Source organism: Tarenaya hassleriana, unplaced genomic scaffold (genome assembly GCF_000463585.1).
Source record: "Tarenaya hassleriana unplaced genomic scaffold, ASM46358v1 Cleome4, whole genome shotgun sequence".
In the NCBI taxonomy this organism is placed as follows: domain Eukaryota; kingdom Viridiplantae; phylum Streptophyta; class Magnoliopsida; order Brassicales; family Cleomaceae; genus Tarenaya; species Tarenaya hassleriana.
The window spans coordinates 5,318,947-5,336,255 of record NW_010966881.1 but is presented as its reverse complement, the minus strand read 5'-3'; the positions used below and the strand labels follow the sequence as shown (position 1 = coordinate 5,336,255).

Genomic DNA, 17,309 nt, shown 5'->3' with positions numbered 1-17,309 from the left:
TTTATAAGAATATTTTCGTTGTAAATTAGGATAGTGGACAAATGTATTTCGAAAGTCTCGTCTATCCTATAATAACGGTTTTAAAAACATAATTATATTTCTACGAATTTATTTCGTCAATCAGCTTTAAATTTTCCATGACGATCTATTTTGAATTAAACAAAAATCAATCGAACATTAATTAGATATTATTTAATAAAAAATTGTGTATTTATTTGGTACATCAAAAAATTATATATTTATTTAATAACTGTATTTTTTGTAAATATTTGGCGTGCATTTTTCTTAATAGTAAACTCGAATATTCAGAAATAAATAGTAAACGAAACATTCCCCAATTTATTCTATCTTAAAGGATCCGGTTTATCCAAACCGGTTAAAGATCGAAATAGTGAGAAAAATATAAAAAAGGTCCCGAGGGTGTAAATATTTACCCTTTTACCCTATCAATAGCCCCGTTGGCAAAAAGCTCTCAATGGGAAAGATGGTTTAAGAGCATTCCCTTACTGTCAAGTTCTTCCAAGACAGACCAAAGCTTTGCATCAGCGTAGTTCTGTATGAGAAATGCAGGTTTCGCCTGCATGAGGAGTTCTTCTGGATTACCCGTAGTTAGTCCGATCACGGGCATTCCCGCTGCAACTCCCGCCTTTATCCCCGAAACCGAGTCCTGAACCCGAAAAAACAAAAGGAAATGTAGGGGCGGAAAAACAAGAGACGAAACAGAGATCATGTAACAATAAAAAAAAGTGTTAATAAGCTGATTGATTTGGGCAAAGACCTCGAAAACCAAAGTGTGTTCCTTCGACACGTTAAGAACTTCGAGGCCCTTCAAGTAAGGGTCGGGGTGTGGTTTCGGATGTTCACATTCGGATCCAACAATTACAGCTTGGAAGAAATCCTTGAGACCGAGTTTTGTTATCATTAGCTCTGCATTTTCTTTGGGGGCATTGGTTACTGCAGCTCGTTTCAACCCGCGTTCCTCGATCCACTTGGTCAGTCTGGTCAGCCCGTCAATCGGCTTTAACTTTTCTACCACGATTCTATTCCATCGAAAACGAGAAAAAGAAAGTGTACATATTACTATAAACGAAACAAGAGTCTGAAATCCTACAAGAGATATGAGGACTTTACTTGCGAAAAAGGGCTTCCTTTTCCTCGCAGAATTTCAAGCCCCTTGAAAGATCATCGGGGAACAGAGATGCAGCAATTTCCGAGTTGTGTTTTCCAGCGATATTTTCGATAAAGAATTTTTCGTCGATTGGAACACCATTGTTGAAACCAATCTGTCAATAGTCCACCACAGCAGCAAAAATTAACTTGCGTGAATGGTTTTACAAGTAATAAACTACGTTCCGAAACAAATTCACAAATTGAATCCTCTTTCCGGCGAATAAACAGACCAGGAAATTATCGTCGTAATATGATAAATCTTCTTCTTGAAGATATATAATCACAATTCACAAGCAAGAACAAACCAAACCTCTTGGAGAAGTTCCTGAAAGGCAATAAGGTGGATTGGATCTGAATCACAGAGTGTCCCATCGACGTCAAACAGAACGGCCTCTAACGGGGCGAGATGCAATAGCGAAGGTTTGCTAAAGGTCACGAAAAAAAGAACCATCAGTTCACTAAAAAAAGACAGAACAAACACGCTGTTCTACAAGAAAGTCAATTATATGGACAGGAAGAAACCAAGATTGATATCGAAATCTAAAATCACAGATGAGATAAAAATCAAGATCGAACATATCAAACAAACTCAACTTAATATGACAACAAGTGGACTTAAAATTTCAAAGACGAACATATCAAACGAATCGAACCTGATGGGATAGCTAAGTGAGGTTACAAATTTCACAGTTGAACATATATAACCAATCCAACATGACAGGAAAACCATATGGGATTGAAAATCATCTCGAAAGTCAGTAACTTTCAGCATGAAATCACAAGTTAACATATGAAACCAATCCAACAGATTAAAAAAACAAATGGGCATTAACATTTAACTCCAAAACCCAATAATTTTCAAAGACGAACATCTCAAATGAACCAAACCTGACAGAGAAACCATGTGGGGTTAAACTCTAATCAATAATTTTCAGTTTGAAATCACAATCGAACATATCAACCAATTGAACCTGGCAAGTAAACCAGGTGGGCATAAACATAAACTCTAAAGATCGAAGCTTTTCAGTACACAAACTAAAAAGGAAAGCAAAATTGCAAATAGTAAGAGGAGGCTACAAATCTAATGAACATGAAAAACGAACACGATTTAGGGAGATAACAACATCATTCGTATCGATTTTTCCAGCAGAAACTGTTACAATCGTTTCTAAAGAACCAAAAATCATATGATACTGGAAAATGATTGTTATAGGGAAGATCACAGACACAGACCGTGAATTGAAATCTGAAGCAAACCCCGAGAAATACCCAGATGACCAAATACAAATAGCGTGCGAATTGATACACGCATATGCAAATACACACGTACTACAAAGTCAAAGACGCATATAGGACGAGCACAAGCATGTCGAGGAGAGGCGAAGATCATAGGAATAATCGAAATGGAAGAAAGTCGAAAACTTGAAATGGGTACCTCTCAGAAAGACTTGAATCGGATGAATTCGTCATAACGAAGAATTGATCTGAGCATTCAAAGTTAAAAATGAAGAAGAAATTAGGGGAAAAAATACATATAAAGGAGGCTGCTTTGAAGAATATGAAGAGAGGAATATACCAGATGATCGAATCTCAGAGGCGGGTTCTCTTCTCCTCCACGTCTCGTTTTATTTCCATCTAAAATTGGTACTTTTTTTTTTTTTTTTTTGGGAGTGCATGAATGGCACTCCGACAAAAAAGAGACGAACCATTTTTTTTCTTTGCGAGGAAGAACAACGTTTTTGCATGTGACTCCAACCAAAATTTTTTGGAAATTTCTCACAATAACTTCAAATGTATAAATCAGTAACATATATAGACTGTTGAAACAGACTTATTTTTATTAAATTTTAAACCAATTTTGGCATTTTCGATTTACCAAAATGCATTCCATTAACGAAAAAAAGGAAAAATTAAAAGATATAGACAGAATAAAAAAAATGGTCTGCTTTTTCCATTGAATGATTTGGTATTTATATATTAGCTCCAAGGGGAATGGAGTCAAGAATCAATGACCCATTCTATCTTTGTACACAAACGCAGCGGGGCATTAGAGTCATGTTGTGACAATAACATCAGTTCGAACGAAGCCGAGATTGACCAAGTAATTGCTTCCCGCAAAATCATGCATCGAACGATGGTTCCGTTTCTCCTTGTCGGGTTTTTCCTGCTCCTCTCTCCATACCCCTCCTCTCTTCTCGGCATCCTGCGGAAAAAACCCAATCCTCTCGAACACATACGGACATTTATGGATCCACAAAAGAAAAACTACACAAATGGGTCGCAAGAATTCTAGTTTAGTTTCCCCATGAGATATTATAAGGTTTCTATGCGAATAGGGTCGGTCCGATGAGAAGTTGTAACTCAAAGCATAGAAGGATGGAAAGAGATCGAGAGAGAAAGAAGTAAAATCCGACATGGAGAGAAGTGGCATACCTCTAGGAATCTCATCATTTGCTCTTCAATAGTGCCACGCATTGTTAAGGTTTCCACATGAATAGGACGTGTAGCACCCATCCGATGAGCACGACTTATGACTTGCTCTTCCATGCTGTTATTATATTCCATATACGAAAATAATCAGCAAAACCAGACAAGGGAAATAATATCAAATTCCATTTTGTAATATGTCGATGTATGATGTATCTTGACATAAATTTACTGAAAAACATGCCTTTTATCCCAGATAGGTTCCATCAAGAATACTTGTGTCACAAAGCTCAGATCAAGACCTAACGCCGTCGTTCCATCCATCACAAGTGCCATGCACTCATGATCTTGCTGGAACGTGGCCAGAGATTTCATCTGAATAGCCGAAAGTAGACAAATACTCATTAACCGTGGCAATCAAATAAACAAACAAACATAATATAAGAGAAGATGCACGCACGTAAGCAGACCAGGTACCTTATTAGCTGAATGCATTGGACTGTACATTCCAGCAAACTTGATGCCCGCAGCAATCAACTAACAAAAGGAAGTAATATGAAATTTTAAAACGCAAAACCAGTGAGAAAATTAGATAACAAGTTGATAAGTATGAGATGGTCAATACCTGTTGTTCGATCACATTAATATGCTCGAGAAATTGAGAAAAAATCAGAACTTTGTCAACAAGTCCCATCCAAGCCCCAAAGCCAAGACTATTGAAGTCTTGTTCAAAATTTGCTCTGGAGTTAGTCTTACAGAAAGATAAAATATTTTTTCTATTACTCTCCTGTAACTTTCTCAACCTTCCCACGAGGTAAGCGACTTTACTACTCATGGTAGAGTGCCAATCAGGGTTCCAGTCATCCTGCATGATAAAAGAACAGAATTAGAGTCTACCACCCAGGAATCATATGTTTATTATATATAGTATCTGTGCACAAAAACTTACCTGCTTATATGAAGGTTGTAATTCGATAAGATCCCGAGGCACAGCCCACTTTGGATTTGGATTTTCAGGCCGAGCCAACGGAGTTTGCATCTCGAATAAGCATCCACAGCCAGGAAAATTACACCTTTCACTGTCTAGAGCAACACAATCAAGACATAGTAGATGTCTACATGGAGTGATTACAGGTAATCGGCACCATTCTCTGCATCTAATGATTGATTAAAAAGAAAACAAAAGAAAAAAAGACTCGGTTAGAAAGCTTTGATAATGCACAATATGAATGACACGCATTGGATTTAAGTTAATACCTTTGACAGTTACAGCCACTAAGAAGGCAACTGTTAATCAAAGAATACTCGTCCAAAGAAGGATCGAGCCCAGTTTTAACTAAATCATCCATAGTCTCTTTGATATCTTGACCTGCATCAGTCATCTTAATATGCCCAGACACACAACAGGATAATCTTAAGTTTCTGATCGTCGCACTTCGAAATTTCCACTGCTTTGGGTTTAGCAGACTTTCAACATGAGATGGATCGTTCCAGTCAGCCAATAGGACATTACGCCTAACTGTTTCCACCAGTTCGTTATAACTTCTTGCGTGCTCCTGGGTGAAACTAAGATAAGTCACTTTCTTGATGCACGGAGGAATCATTAGCAGGTCTTTCTTTCTAGCACTTATCATGCATCTCTGAAGCAGCTCCAGTAAACGTAAGCGACCCTCCTCCATCTCGGCCTCGAATGGTCTATGAATGCCAGATTCCCAAAACTTTAGATTTTCTCCATACACTTCCTCTTGAAGGAACCTTAGTAAAGGTTGGAGATGTAAGAGTTGGCTATTTGGCGTGTTAGGGGTTGGTGTCCCGGTCAGTAGCCAACGATTACAAGCTGTCAGAGAAATAGCCATTTGAAATTTATTTGTCAAGCTGAGACTACACCCAAGAGTGTGTCCTTCATCTAGCATTACCCTAAGCCAATGAACTTGCATCAGTGGGCTTTTCTTCCGGGGGCTCCATTCTGCACTTAAGCGGTTAAAAGTGGTAATCACAACATCATAGTCCCAAGCCAGGCTGTGTGCAGAAGGCTTTCTGTTGTCAGTCCAGATCAAAACCCGTAGTTGACCAGGACTGACATGTTTCTTGATTTGTGTTTTCCAGTGATCAACTAAATTTGCAGGCACAACAATCAGAGATGCTTTTGACAAATATAGCCTGAATGTATCCAATGGCTGACACAGAGCAACTCTTAAGGCAGGCAAATCAAATACTAAATTGTCAAGAAAACTCGGATAGTACCACCTAGTTACACCTTTTTCAACTCTCTTCACAAGACCAAATGCTTGAAATATTCTCTGGAATGCATCGATATCCTTACTCCAATAACTACCCAACACCGGACTGAGTAAACCAACTGTTTCCATTTGTGAGAGCTTGTCTGGGGGGAGATCAGCAAGCCACATTAAAGCTTTCTTTGCCATTGAGTTTATTGAAGACTTATGTTCCCTAAGGGCAGCAGTGAAAAACGAGACATTCTCACCCTTTTCACCAGAGGTTCCCTTAGCATAAAACCCTTGCAAGTATTTTATCAGCTGACAACTATCCCACAATTCTTCTGGATCTTCACAATGCTGATGTTCAGGATCGGTGTTCATGCTACAAAACCAGGCAGCATCAAAAACAGATACACCTTCATCTAATATTCTCCGCCATTTTGTGCAAGCATCACACTGAATCCAGGTTTCATTTTGCACATCCAAATCTGTAGGACCTTTTCTCTTGCGACCAGTTTTCATAACATCTTGCTCTTTCGAAGATAACTTTTTCAGATTCCAGAATCCATGCTTTTTCGTGTCACCAATTTGTTTAGCTTCCACACTGTTAGAGAACTTAAATACCCCATCGTAAGCCTGAAAAAGATTTTTTCTGACATTACCCAAGCTCCTTCTACGTTGAACTTCTGACTCAGTACTTCTATCACTCGGATCCATCAACTTAGCTTGCTTGCGTGGCAAAGAACTTGACTCCCACACCGGACTAAAGACATCAGGGGAAAACTGGGTTCTGCAGCCACTTGGACTCAGAACCCTCTTTGCTGAAAACATACTAGAAGAAGTGCACTGATCACTCGCGTACTCATAATAAGCACACTTTTCATCGTCATTATGTTTACACCAAATGACTGGAATTCCATCGGGTGGATCAGCCATCGTTCCTTGAGTCTTTAGGATAAGTGATAGAGCTGTTATTGTCTTACCTAGACCTGGTTCATCACAGAACATGCCACCACGAAAATCCTTGAAAGTGGGAGCAGCCTCAGATACAATGTCACCAGAGACAACATTTACATAGAAACAGAATCCATCTTCAGTGTCGAACTTCTGGTATAGTGGATGCGATAAAACTTCAGCCTTCTGCTCACGCTGTAACATCCATTTGACAGCTGCCTGCTGATGAGGAAACAATTTCAGCTTCAAACATGGCACTATTAAAGAGGTCAATGATCTTAGATGATGACAAACCCCTGAAACGCTAATGAGATCCTTTGGGCTAAGTTTTTGCAATATACTAATCAAAATATCATCTGAAAGATCCCAAATACCCGACGAATAAGAGTCGGCAGATGATGATAGTCCAGTAGAATTAAGCATCCCATTACTTCCTGGGCTGGGCAAGCTCTGAAAAATTTCATGAAGGTTAAATAACTTTCTTTTTGAAGAATCATAGGCACCACAACATAACTTGCACCCAAGGACATGGCAGTCAGAAATATTCCAGACATCCTTTATACTTCCGTTGGATTCTTTCCAGTAACTTTCACCCTTAAGTATTGAGCTTCTCAATTTCCAGTCGCAGCTGCAAAGAATTAGATTGCATTAGATACTGAAGAAAAAAACCTTTTAATCCTTTTCCGCAGAGGAAGTTCCCATGTTTGTTAGCAGAACGCTAAGAATATTCTCATTCAACATAACAATACGAGTATGAATGGAGTCACAAAGAAGAACTAAATTGATTTTTCATCATCCACATGTAAACTTGTCTGTCATCCAAGAGAAGTGGTAAAAGTTATCACATTATCCGATATCAAATCCTATTTATGCCTCCGAACTTCCTCTGTCCTTCCCTGTAACTGTTCTACCGGATTCCCTTGTTTTAATGTCAATAAAATATGGTAAATATTCACGAGAAGCTGTAGTCATCTTCTGTGAAGAAATGAAACTGGAAAACTAGAAGAGCAGAGACCAACGTACAGATATCCAGCTACATGTCACATGATGCTGTTTGGTGATACAAAGACACAAATAAGTCAAAATAACATAAACAAAAACTGCAACAGCAACAAGACAGTCAAATCTCAGAATATATTTAGCATTCGTAAACATGAATCCTAAAAGACACATCTCATTGCATTCTTTCCAATCATAGACAATGGCACTGAGTATGACCCACGTTAAGGCACACCAAGCATACAATGGAATCACACACAAAACCCGAATCATGAATTCCACATTCTAATAAAATCCAACTCTTAGCATCAACGTTCATCTCGATAACCCGAGCCTAATAACACTCTCCTTTACATCGACCTACCACATTGTTAACCCTGAGTTTGCCACAGAACATTGATAACCCTAGCTCTGCATAACCAAGCAAACGACGCAACATAAACAAATTACCTCAAGTGTTTAAACAGTGAAGCAGCAATCTTCGGAGATTTTGGAAACTGCCAACCACACCACAGGGCAACAGGCACAAGAACATCCACAAGCACAACAGCTCTATATTCTCCATTATCACCCTTATCAACCGAGACCACACGTGACATGATCTTCAGACAATTGTGTGCATCCAAAGCTTGAATCTGCTTTACCACGCTTATGCTTCCATTCACCATACCAATACTCCTCCCCCTCTTCCTTACCCGTCCCGTGTCCTGCGATTTCTGGGTCTCCGTTGATTTCCATGACCTCTCTCCCTCTGTGATCCTTTCGCATTTTGGAGAACTCTCCAAAGCTCCAGCCTCCACATCCATGGTGGCAGCTTCATCACCCGGGCTCCGAACTCCGTTGCTCGACCTAAATCGGGAATTGATATTGGAATTCGAATCAATTAACGATAAGATCACACCATTGTCGGTTTTGAATCCGGTCCGTGATTCATAACTGAAGATAAGACAAGAAGAGCCCACTGAAAGGTCATGTGGAAGATCACGAGAATTGACCGAAACGACGGCACAGAGAAATCCACAGAGTTTGTGGTCGGGTTCTCCGCCGTCAGCCATGGGGGGAACCCCAATCTAACACAAAACGGGTGAAATTAGGGTTTTGCGAAGAACTTGAGGTTGAGGCTCTCCGCAGTGCTACAATGGTTAGAGGGTTCACGTTCGTTAAAGGAGCAGTTGGTTTGGACTCGAACGAAAGTAAAGGGTTAAGAGTTTATCTCTGGATTCCGGTTTAGGCAATCTGAGAAATATCCAAGGACCGGTCCAATTAATTAATTGGGCCCGGTTTAAGCCGGTTCTAATCGGAAATTTTCAAACAAAAAAAATTGATACCTATATAACATGACTTTTTTAAGGTGAACTTGACATTTTTAGGGTTAGGAATGTTCATATAGGTTTATGTACTTGTATATGTATAGAAGAAACTGTATAACGTTTACACTAGTTTTATCAACACTATGCGTTTTTATTTTGAGTTTTTTATTTTAGTTTTTGGTTTTTAATTTTTAGTTTTTGGTTTTTATAAGTTTATAAATCTAAAGAATTGTACTTTTGAATTTTTAGTTGATTTTTTCCATAAAATAGATTTTCAGGTTTTTAAGAAAACTAAAATTTAAAAAACTTGATTGTCGATTTTTTCAATTTTTAAAATCCAAAAACTCCGAAAACCACATTCCATTCAACACCTATATTTTATTTTGCAATTCAATCAATTACAAAAGAATAATATGTTTTTGTTCTTTCTTCTATAAATACGAAAAAGATCCACGGCTCTTTGATTAGTAATTAAATACGATGGATTATAGGAGTTTAACTAAAACGTATATCATTCAAAATTTAATTAAATTAAATTTATAAATTAAAATTTAAATCTAATGAGATCATTTAAATTATTTTGATATCAATTACGTAAAAATCCTATTTTCTATCCTAATATATATATAAAAAAAAAAGATAAAGCCAAATAAAATAAGAAATATAACAATATAAAGTATCTATACACTAAAACTCTTTATAATTTTATAGTGAATTAGATTACGGTATAAAGAAATATTAAATTATTTAAAACGTTAAAAGGATACGGAATATATTTTCGGATCTAGAATTCAATATTAAATTTGTTTTCTAAACCTAAATAACCAAATCCAATCAAACCGAACAGTTCGCATACCACAGATATTGTTAGTTCCCTAATTTGAGCGGTTTGGATTCTAGGATTCGAAATCCGACCATGAACTCAAAAGTAAAAATCTTAACCGCAGAACCAGTTTGAGATTCTCGAGTAACATCATCGTACAAACTATCGATACGCAATTTATTGAATAACACGAAAACTTACATCCATCCAGACCCATAAACCCATGCTGGGGGGAAAGAACCTCATGCTTAGGTGCAGAGCCGGGACGAAACTTATTTACCCGTTCATCCCGGAGGGGCAGGCAAAGCAATGGAAGCAAAGGGACCGAATTTACTGAGAGCATTTCGCCAAGTAGGCGTTCCATCCTTGAATCCGATACTCGCGAGCCGTCTCTGCAGGGTTTTCTGCCTTTATGATTCCCCGGCCCACAATTACGATGTCGCTTCCCCTCTCATTGATCACCTGAAACAAGGCCAAGAAAAATGAGAGGAGCGAGCAAAATATGCATTGGATCAAAAGATCTAGGGAGGGAGGGAGTGTGACTCACAGAGTATGGGGTGTTATACTGTTGACCGAGTGCATCACCGCCCTTCACCATTTGAACTCCAGGTGTTGCATGGATTAGAGCTGGATTTACCGGTCCGCACTTCCAAGACGCGGGATTAACAGAGATGAATCCAATCACAAAATCAGAATGATCCTCCGCGATTTTCACTGCTGCTGCAGTGTAATCTCCTGTGGCAAGATTACCGGCCGAGCTCATTTCGGCCAGCAACAACAAACCCCTTCCACGAGGCAAACCCTGATCATGAAGTCAGAAATCAGGAGTTGTTAGAGAAGATAACATCAAGCCGTTCATATAACAGTACCCTTCAAAGAAAGCAGGTCGTATACCTTCAATTTCAGGCCATCTACAATTCCCGGCCCTGATATTATATGGGCGTTGACAATATCAGCCCAATCTAGTATATGGAAGATACCACTGAAAACATCGCACGAAAAATGGCCCCAGATCAGTGGAAATTCACTGAAATGACAACAACAAAGGCTAAGTGGCATAAAAAAAACTTACCCTTCATACTGCATGGTAACTGTGTTACCTATGTCCGCAAACTTGCGATCCTCGAATATGAGGAAGTTGTGCTTGTCTGCAATCTGAAGCAAAATCAAGTTAGAAATCAAAGCAAGCAGGACAATACAGCTCAACAAAATGTCGGCAATTAACAATGGATAACACTGTTAGTTCGGCGGGGGTTTGAGAAATTTGGGAGTGTAGCTTGTAATAAACAAAAGCTGAAGACTTGTAAGAGAAATATTTTCGTGGAAGAGATTCAAAGTATGAAGGGAAAAGATCGACACATCCCATCAAAGGGCACCGTTATCACAAAAACAGTCAAGAGAAACACATAACCGGCAATCCATACGACACAAGAAATAACCTTTTCACATGAATTGTGTATGAATGATGCTGACAAATTAACAAAACATCTTACCGCACGCAGTTTAGCGCCGAAGTCCGAGGTGAAATCAGGCAATATGTCAACATGGGTCTTCAAGAGGCAAATTTCTGGTCCCACCTAATACCAAAAGAAGAATTAATCGAATAAGATTCTTCAAATGAATACCATCCATTTTCCATCCACAGTTGCGAATTATTCGTTTCTGAGGTCATTTCACACAAGAAGAGAACCTTTTCTATTCTTGCCCTGTTCAAGGCCTATGAGAAATGTGTCATTTTCATTTTACTGCATCATATAGTTCTAACAATTTGGCAAAGAACGAATTTGCTTCTCCTGTAATAATCCAAGGTAATCTGAGCTTTCTCTGTGTTGTTCTTCCCATGAATGTTTTGGAAGAGATGACAACGTGATGACCAAATATTCAAGAGAAGATAAAATTGTCCGGGAAAACGCAAGAAAACATTTAATGGAAGACAGAGTGAAATCTTAATCTTGTAACCTTATCGGCGATGTCGAGCAATTCGGCGGCGGTTCCGACATCTGCAGCCAAACAGAGATTGGTTTCCTTCTTCACCATAACCTCGAACAACTTCTTCCCCGTCGGATTCTTCGCCATTTCCGCCCTCTCTTTAAACCCTGGAACCCTAACCTTAGCTCCCAATTTCTCTACATTCGGAACACTAACATTCCGATTCTGCTCTAAAAATTGCAGCACAGTTCTCTCCATCTCCTCATCGACCCTCCCCTTCTCTTTCAAAACCCTAACCATCTCCGTCAACTTGATCATCGAGTGGAGCTTAATCCCATTATCGGCCAGATTCTCCCTCCCTCCCTGCTCACGGTCGATCAGAACCACCGCATCGCTCACCTTCAACCCGGCGGCTCGGAGCGGCGCTGCCGTCTCGAGCACGGAGGCCCCGCTCGTGACTAGGTCCTCAATGATGAGGCAGGTCTGGTCCTTTTGAAAGGTCCCTTCAATGGCTTTGGAGGTGCCATAGTCCTTGATCTCCTTGCGACGCATGAGCATGGGGAGGCCATTGGAGACAGAGACAACGGTGGCGATGGGCAGCGCGGTGTAAGGGACGCCGCAAAGGACGTCGTAGGAGACGGAGGGAGGGAGAGAAGAGACGAGGGTTTGTGAGATGTGCTGAAGAAGAGATGGGTATGAGACGATCAAGCGAAGGTCGATATAGATGGGAGAGAAGATTCCGGATTTGAGCTTGAAGTTGCCGAATTTAACGGCGCCAATCTCGTGGAGCTGTAGAATCAGTGACTCCATGGCTGCTGACAAATTTCCTCCGAGAATTTTTTAGGGTTTTAACCGGTGGCTGCGGAGGGAGGAAGAAAGTGGGGCTCTGCTTTGCCAGTGTAGTGTAGGGTTTTTAATAATAAATTCATTTTCGGCGTCCTGACTTTCGAAATTTATGGAGAAACGTCTCTCTTTTTTAAGTCCATAACGGCTCCATGTGAATTCTCTTTATTTAATTAAAAATAAATAAAAAACACAAATTATTTAATATATACAATCATGTACAAATACAAAAATATTTTTCTAAAGAAAACTGTAATACTGTGAAGGAAACTCAAACACTACAAAAAAATGAAAATCGCAATCTGCGAACTTGGTCCATTTTTATCAACTGGGAATCTTCACTTTGTTTTGTGCATTCTGCAAAAAAGAGATACATACATGCACATATATACATATATATCATACACATAAATTACACATTTCGGATAAGAAATTGAAACTGATTTTGAAATCTCAAGATTTAAATTAACACATTGATTATTCTGCATGAGCCTACAAAGAGACATATTTTTGTTGTTGTTGACAGACAATGGAGACAACCTAAGGGAAACGCAAGAATGAAGAACCAATGTTACAGATTAACACAAAGGACATCAACAACAACAATCAGCTATCACTGTGAATCTACATCAAACCAGAAGTAGAGGTATGCCCGAGAGTATATGACTCGAACACGCTGCAGAACCAAGTCTCCGTTTGTCAGAACCGCCTTTGCCCCTCCTTCGATTCGGGTTTGCAAAACGCTCACACTATCGCCCCTTGTCTTCTCGACAACGGTTCCATTCTCGGGCTGAGCCTTCACGGCTGGAGCAACTAAGATGTTTTCCTTCCCGGCCGTTGTCACGATGGGGCATGAGAGGTAGTCTAATGGGTTCGATTCGCACTGGAGGACGCATCCATCAATGGTTAGCCTTCCACTCCTATGGAGCAAACAGCAACCCAGCTCGGCTTTCACTGTTAGATTTGCTAGCTTGCATGTTGATAGCAACTCCAGGGCACTGCTCAAAAAATCCAAAAACAAAACAAGGAAGCCATATACCGATGATGATCTTTGGATTATAGAAAACAGCAGACAAGTTTGTACGGGCGAAACTCATTACTGTTCGAAAAACGATTCAAACGGAATGTAAAAAACTGAACCTGTCTGAACCTCGAGAGCAGATGAGGGTAGTTTCATCAGGAAGCTCGCCTCCACCAATCTGAACAAAGCAGAGATGAGATAAAAATGGTATGTACTATGTAAGTAGGAACCTATGGCCTCAGATCCCAATTCATCTGAAAAGAAAATCGGCAACCCTTTCAGCCTCATGATGCAGAGTGCCAGAGACTTTAATGAACCACCACAACTAAAAAAACCAGATTTGGTTGTTCTAATAATACTCTCTTGTCAGTCTGGAAAATCTGCTCCCAGCATGAAACTAAAGTTCTGGATCCGACCCAGAATGATTTCATGACCAGGATTCATCACTAGTGTGATTTCATCTGCATTCTACACATTTGTATGCATATGTCATAATTCCATCTTACACGCTTTTTCATTGTCCGCAGCTTTTCTCACGCAGCTTTCTAAAAGAAAGATTACAGTCATACATTTACTCCTCTGACTTTCTGGTAAAATTTATTCAATTCTCTTCCTGAGTTCTCCTCAGGTTCATGAGATTTTCACTACTGATTCTTTCTTCTTCAAGTGTAAAGCTAATATTCTTCAACTCTCAAGTTACCCTAAGAGAATCAATGTGAACCAGAAGCCAACAGTAGGAAGGCTTGTTAACCTAAACAGAAGTAAGTAGCTTACAGATTCCGTTTTGACTTGTAAAACTCAACCAACTCTGCCTATAGGTTTTAGATACTCTAAAATCTTGATGTGTCAGCTTCAAATCTCTAGGATCCACTTTGATTCCCTATTCCCAGAGGGATGGCATTAGATGGGTATCCTTTCTCCTTTCACAAAAGAAAGGCACCATACGTTCTTCTTTAGTCAGCTTAACTTCGGGAAATCAGAAGTTTATTGCATATATAGATGTAAGTCTAGATATTTTAACATGAAGTCAGATCCATAATATTGCAATCTACTTTAATGGTTCAGTTATAGATAAAACATACAATACTTGTCCCATTATTGAATCTCTCTCTGAATCAAAAAGGAGAAACCAGAAGAAAAAAAAGGGACCACCAGGAAATTTAAGGCCAATCAACTCGTATCGGTAGTTCTACAATTAATTACCAAACCTAATTACTTTGAAAATAAAATTTCAGGACATACCAGGCAAAGAGGCTTTTTTATCTGAATATTAGAAACACGATGACTTCCACCAGCACCTATTAAAATGGTATCTCCAGGTCTAGCGGTGACAGTTTGGTCAGATTCATGTGTTTTTATTACCAAAATGCATTCAGCATTAATCTCACAAACCTTGCTGCAGATACAGCTGACTCGATATTGGGGAAAACTCCAGGCTGAGATAAATCCTTCACAGAACGGTCTACCCGTAGCCACAATCGAGGGTGACATGCCAAGTAATGCCATCTGTGGCAAACGAGGGCTGTGTTGTACCGATCTGCAAACTCATCAAAAGTACATGAAGAGGGTTGAAAGGGCTGTAATGAAAAAACAAAATGATATCAATCAAGGAACTCTCATGCCACTAAAATATGAAAACTAAACAACTTGAGATTAACATAAGACAGAGTTCTTGTTCCTCTTTAACATCTCTCAATAGTAGAAGCCAAAAAAATCCTTTTGCAGTATCAAAACATTAAAAACATATAATCGTACAATACGGGAAAAAAAATTGGACGTCCTTTTAACACTTTTCTACTTCGTTAGGAAAACTGTGGAAAAGTAACACCAATATATACACAAATTGTTTCTTCTCCTCTAGAAGCAAGCTTAAAGAGAAGAGATACATAGGAATCAGAGAAGCAGCAAGAGCTGAAGAACGCTCCATGGCTAATTCAAGGATTCAGTACCAGTTGCTGAAAAACAGCTACATGAGCAGTGCTCATTGAGCACATAGGCTCCACAAAGCCATTGCAGAATTCGGGTATGATCATAAGGCTTCTGTCATGATAGTTTAACATGCTTGAACCACAGACGCTATTAGACAATTCTAACATGAATATATTCCACAATTCCTCAGAAATCTAATGATGGAGATTCCGAACTGCTTGCAAGGCCAAAAACACCAACTTTCAATCAGTAATATTCAGCTGCCACACACCCATTTACATTTCATCAGAAAACACTGTCATACACTGTAAACAAGTCCAGTATTCAGCTGCACAAAACCGAAAGAAGAGAGACTAGCGAGAAAGCCCTAGAATCCCAATTGAGATCTAACAAGGAGAGCAACGGAACAACAACATCAATAACGAGACTAGAAACCCACAATCTAACAAGTACATCAGACGAAAGTGGATCAACTCCAAAGGAACCCAAGAATCAGCCTACAAACATATAAATTTCATGCGCAGATGAACCAATTACCTGGAATAGGAGATAAAAAGCTGAAGATGTGCATGAGGCAACCATCGTCGAGATTGTTAAATAGAGGATCAGACTCCATTTTCTGCTTCTTCCTTGGCTCGGCGAATTCGATTGAACTAACCTCGTTGCCAATTCCGGCGAACTTCTCCATCTCCATCACCGCTGCACAGCTTTAGCAAACTGGCTTGGTTGGAAGAAGCTTGAACCCTAAATCGCTTCGCTCTGATGATTATATCTGAAAATGACGTAAACCTTTTTTATCTGATAATTTTCATATAACTTTTATGTCCGTAAAATAAAATATTGGGAAATGATTTTAAAAAACACATTTAATAAGAAAAAACAATCAGTTATATATCTTGATAGTCATAGTTCCTCTTTAACACCTATTTAATTTAGAATTTTAAATCAATTATGATTTTACGATAATATTTTATAAATAATATTTTTTGTTAAGATAAAGGCATATACTTCCAATTTGGTTATGTTAAGCTTCGTGTATTTTTTTAAATTTCGTTTATTTAAAGCTATTCATTTGATTATTATATCAATTTAGGAAAATCTCACCAAAAAAAAATCATGACACATAAACAAATAAATACATTTTTAATTTACCAAATAAATAATCCAATTTAATAAATTTTGTCAACGTGGTATTTTTTTCATCGCGGAATTTACTACACGTATTGAATTTCAACCGATGGAAAATAGGTTAGATGAACACGAAAATTAAACCGAAAATCGGTCTGCTAAAAATCCAGAATTTGAATTTCAAACTATTTGACATTATGTACACGGGATTATATATGAAACGTTTTTAGAAAATCGTAAAATACCATAATAAAAATTTGTTTTGGGAAAAAAACCAAAAATATTTATTGAAATTGTTTTATTTTCCCCATTCCGGTAATGCACGGACCAATTAGCTCGTCCGGTGCCGTGCGTCAAAGTAGAAACTCATCTTTATCGTTGATCTCTAGAACGGACGGCTCAGATTATCCAAGGACCAAAAGAGAAACAAGGGCCAAGCTAGGTAAAAGACGAAGCAGAGACTCGTTGCGGAGAACAAATTTCGTGACTTTTCCTCTCCCAACAAAAAAAAGCAAGAAAAATCAGCCGCAGAGGAGGAGGAAGGAATCGAAAGAGTG

General features: G+C 38.9%; 5 protein-coding genes across 5 annotated transcripts in view; 1 reads left to right on the top strand and 4 right to left on the bottom strand.

Annotated features, from left to right (window-relative positions):
* Nucleotides 1–312: 312 nt before the first annotated feature.
* On the bottom strand, nucleotides 313–2,835 carry LOC104824193 (haloacid dehalogenase-like hydrolase domain-containing protein Sgpp). Its single transcript, XM_010556179.2, has 6 exons — nucleotides 2,747–2,835; nucleotides 2,606–2,654; nucleotides 1,481–1,595; nucleotides 1,132–1,283; nucleotides 779–1,040; nucleotides 313–667 (listed from the first exon to the last, which is right to left on the bottom strand). The coding sequence occupies exons 2-6, from the start codon at nucleotides 2,638–2,640 to the stop codon at nucleotides 473–475; spliced, it is 759 nt and encodes a 252-aa protein (XP_010554481.1). The 5' UTR covers nucleotides 2,641–2,654; nucleotides 2,747–2,835; the 3' UTR covers nucleotides 313–472.
* A 264-nt stretch (nucleotides 2,836–3,099) lies between these two features.
* Nucleotides 3,100–8,929, bottom strand: LOC104824192 (F-box protein At3g54460). Its single transcript, XM_010556178.1, has 8 exons — nucleotides 8,220–8,929; nucleotides 4,855–7,398; nucleotides 4,547–4,754; nucleotides 4,223–4,462; nucleotides 4,075–4,134; nucleotides 3,842–3,972; nucleotides 3,604–3,718; nucleotides 3,100–3,373 (listed from the first exon to the last, which is right to left on the bottom strand). The coding sequence occupies exons 1-8, from the start codon at nucleotides 8,822–8,824 to the stop codon at nucleotides 3,224–3,226; spliced, it is 4,053 nt and encodes a 1,350-aa protein (XP_010554480.1). The 5' UTR covers nucleotides 8,825–8,929; the 3' UTR covers nucleotides 3,100–3,223.
* A 1,067-nt stretch (nucleotides 8,930–9,996) lies between these two features.
* LOC104824191 (uridine 5'-monophosphate synthase) lies at nucleotides 9,997–12,748 on the bottom strand. Its single transcript, XM_010556177.1, has 6 exons — nucleotides 11,862–12,748; nucleotides 11,396–11,479; nucleotides 10,975–11,057; nucleotides 10,797–10,884; nucleotides 10,450–10,704; nucleotides 9,997–10,364 (listed from the first exon to the last, which is right to left on the bottom strand). Exons 1-6 carry the CDS (start codon nucleotides 12,639–12,641, stop codon nucleotides 10,233–10,235), a joined length of 1,422 nt encoding a protein of 473 aa, XP_010554479.1. The 5' UTR covers nucleotides 12,642–12,748; the 3' UTR covers nucleotides 9,997–10,232.
* Nucleotides 12,749–13,100: 352 nt separating this feature from the next.
* LOC104824190 (F-box protein SKIP5) lies at nucleotides 13,101–16,405 on the bottom strand. The gene is made up of 5 exons (XM_010556176.2): nucleotides 16,162–16,405; nucleotides 15,088–15,232; nucleotides 14,938–15,016; nucleotides 13,815–13,873; nucleotides 13,101–13,672 (listed from the first exon to the last, which is right to left on the bottom strand). The coding sequence occupies exons 1-5, from the start codon at nucleotides 16,316–16,318 to the stop codon at nucleotides 13,288–13,290; spliced, it is 825 nt and encodes a 274-aa protein (XP_010554478.1). The 5' UTR covers nucleotides 16,319–16,405; the 3' UTR covers nucleotides 13,101–13,287.
* An 815-nt stretch (nucleotides 16,406–17,220) lies between these two features.
* LOC104824188 (DNA-directed RNA polymerase V subunit 5C) overlaps nucleotides 17,221–17,309 on the top strand; it is a 2,376-nt gene continuing 2,287 nt past the window's right edge. The window contains exon 1 of the mRNA XM_010556174.2: nucleotides 17,221–17,301. The gene's annotated coding sequence lies outside the window, so the exon portion shown is untranslated. The remainder of the gene's footprint in view (nucleotides 17,302–17,309) is intronic.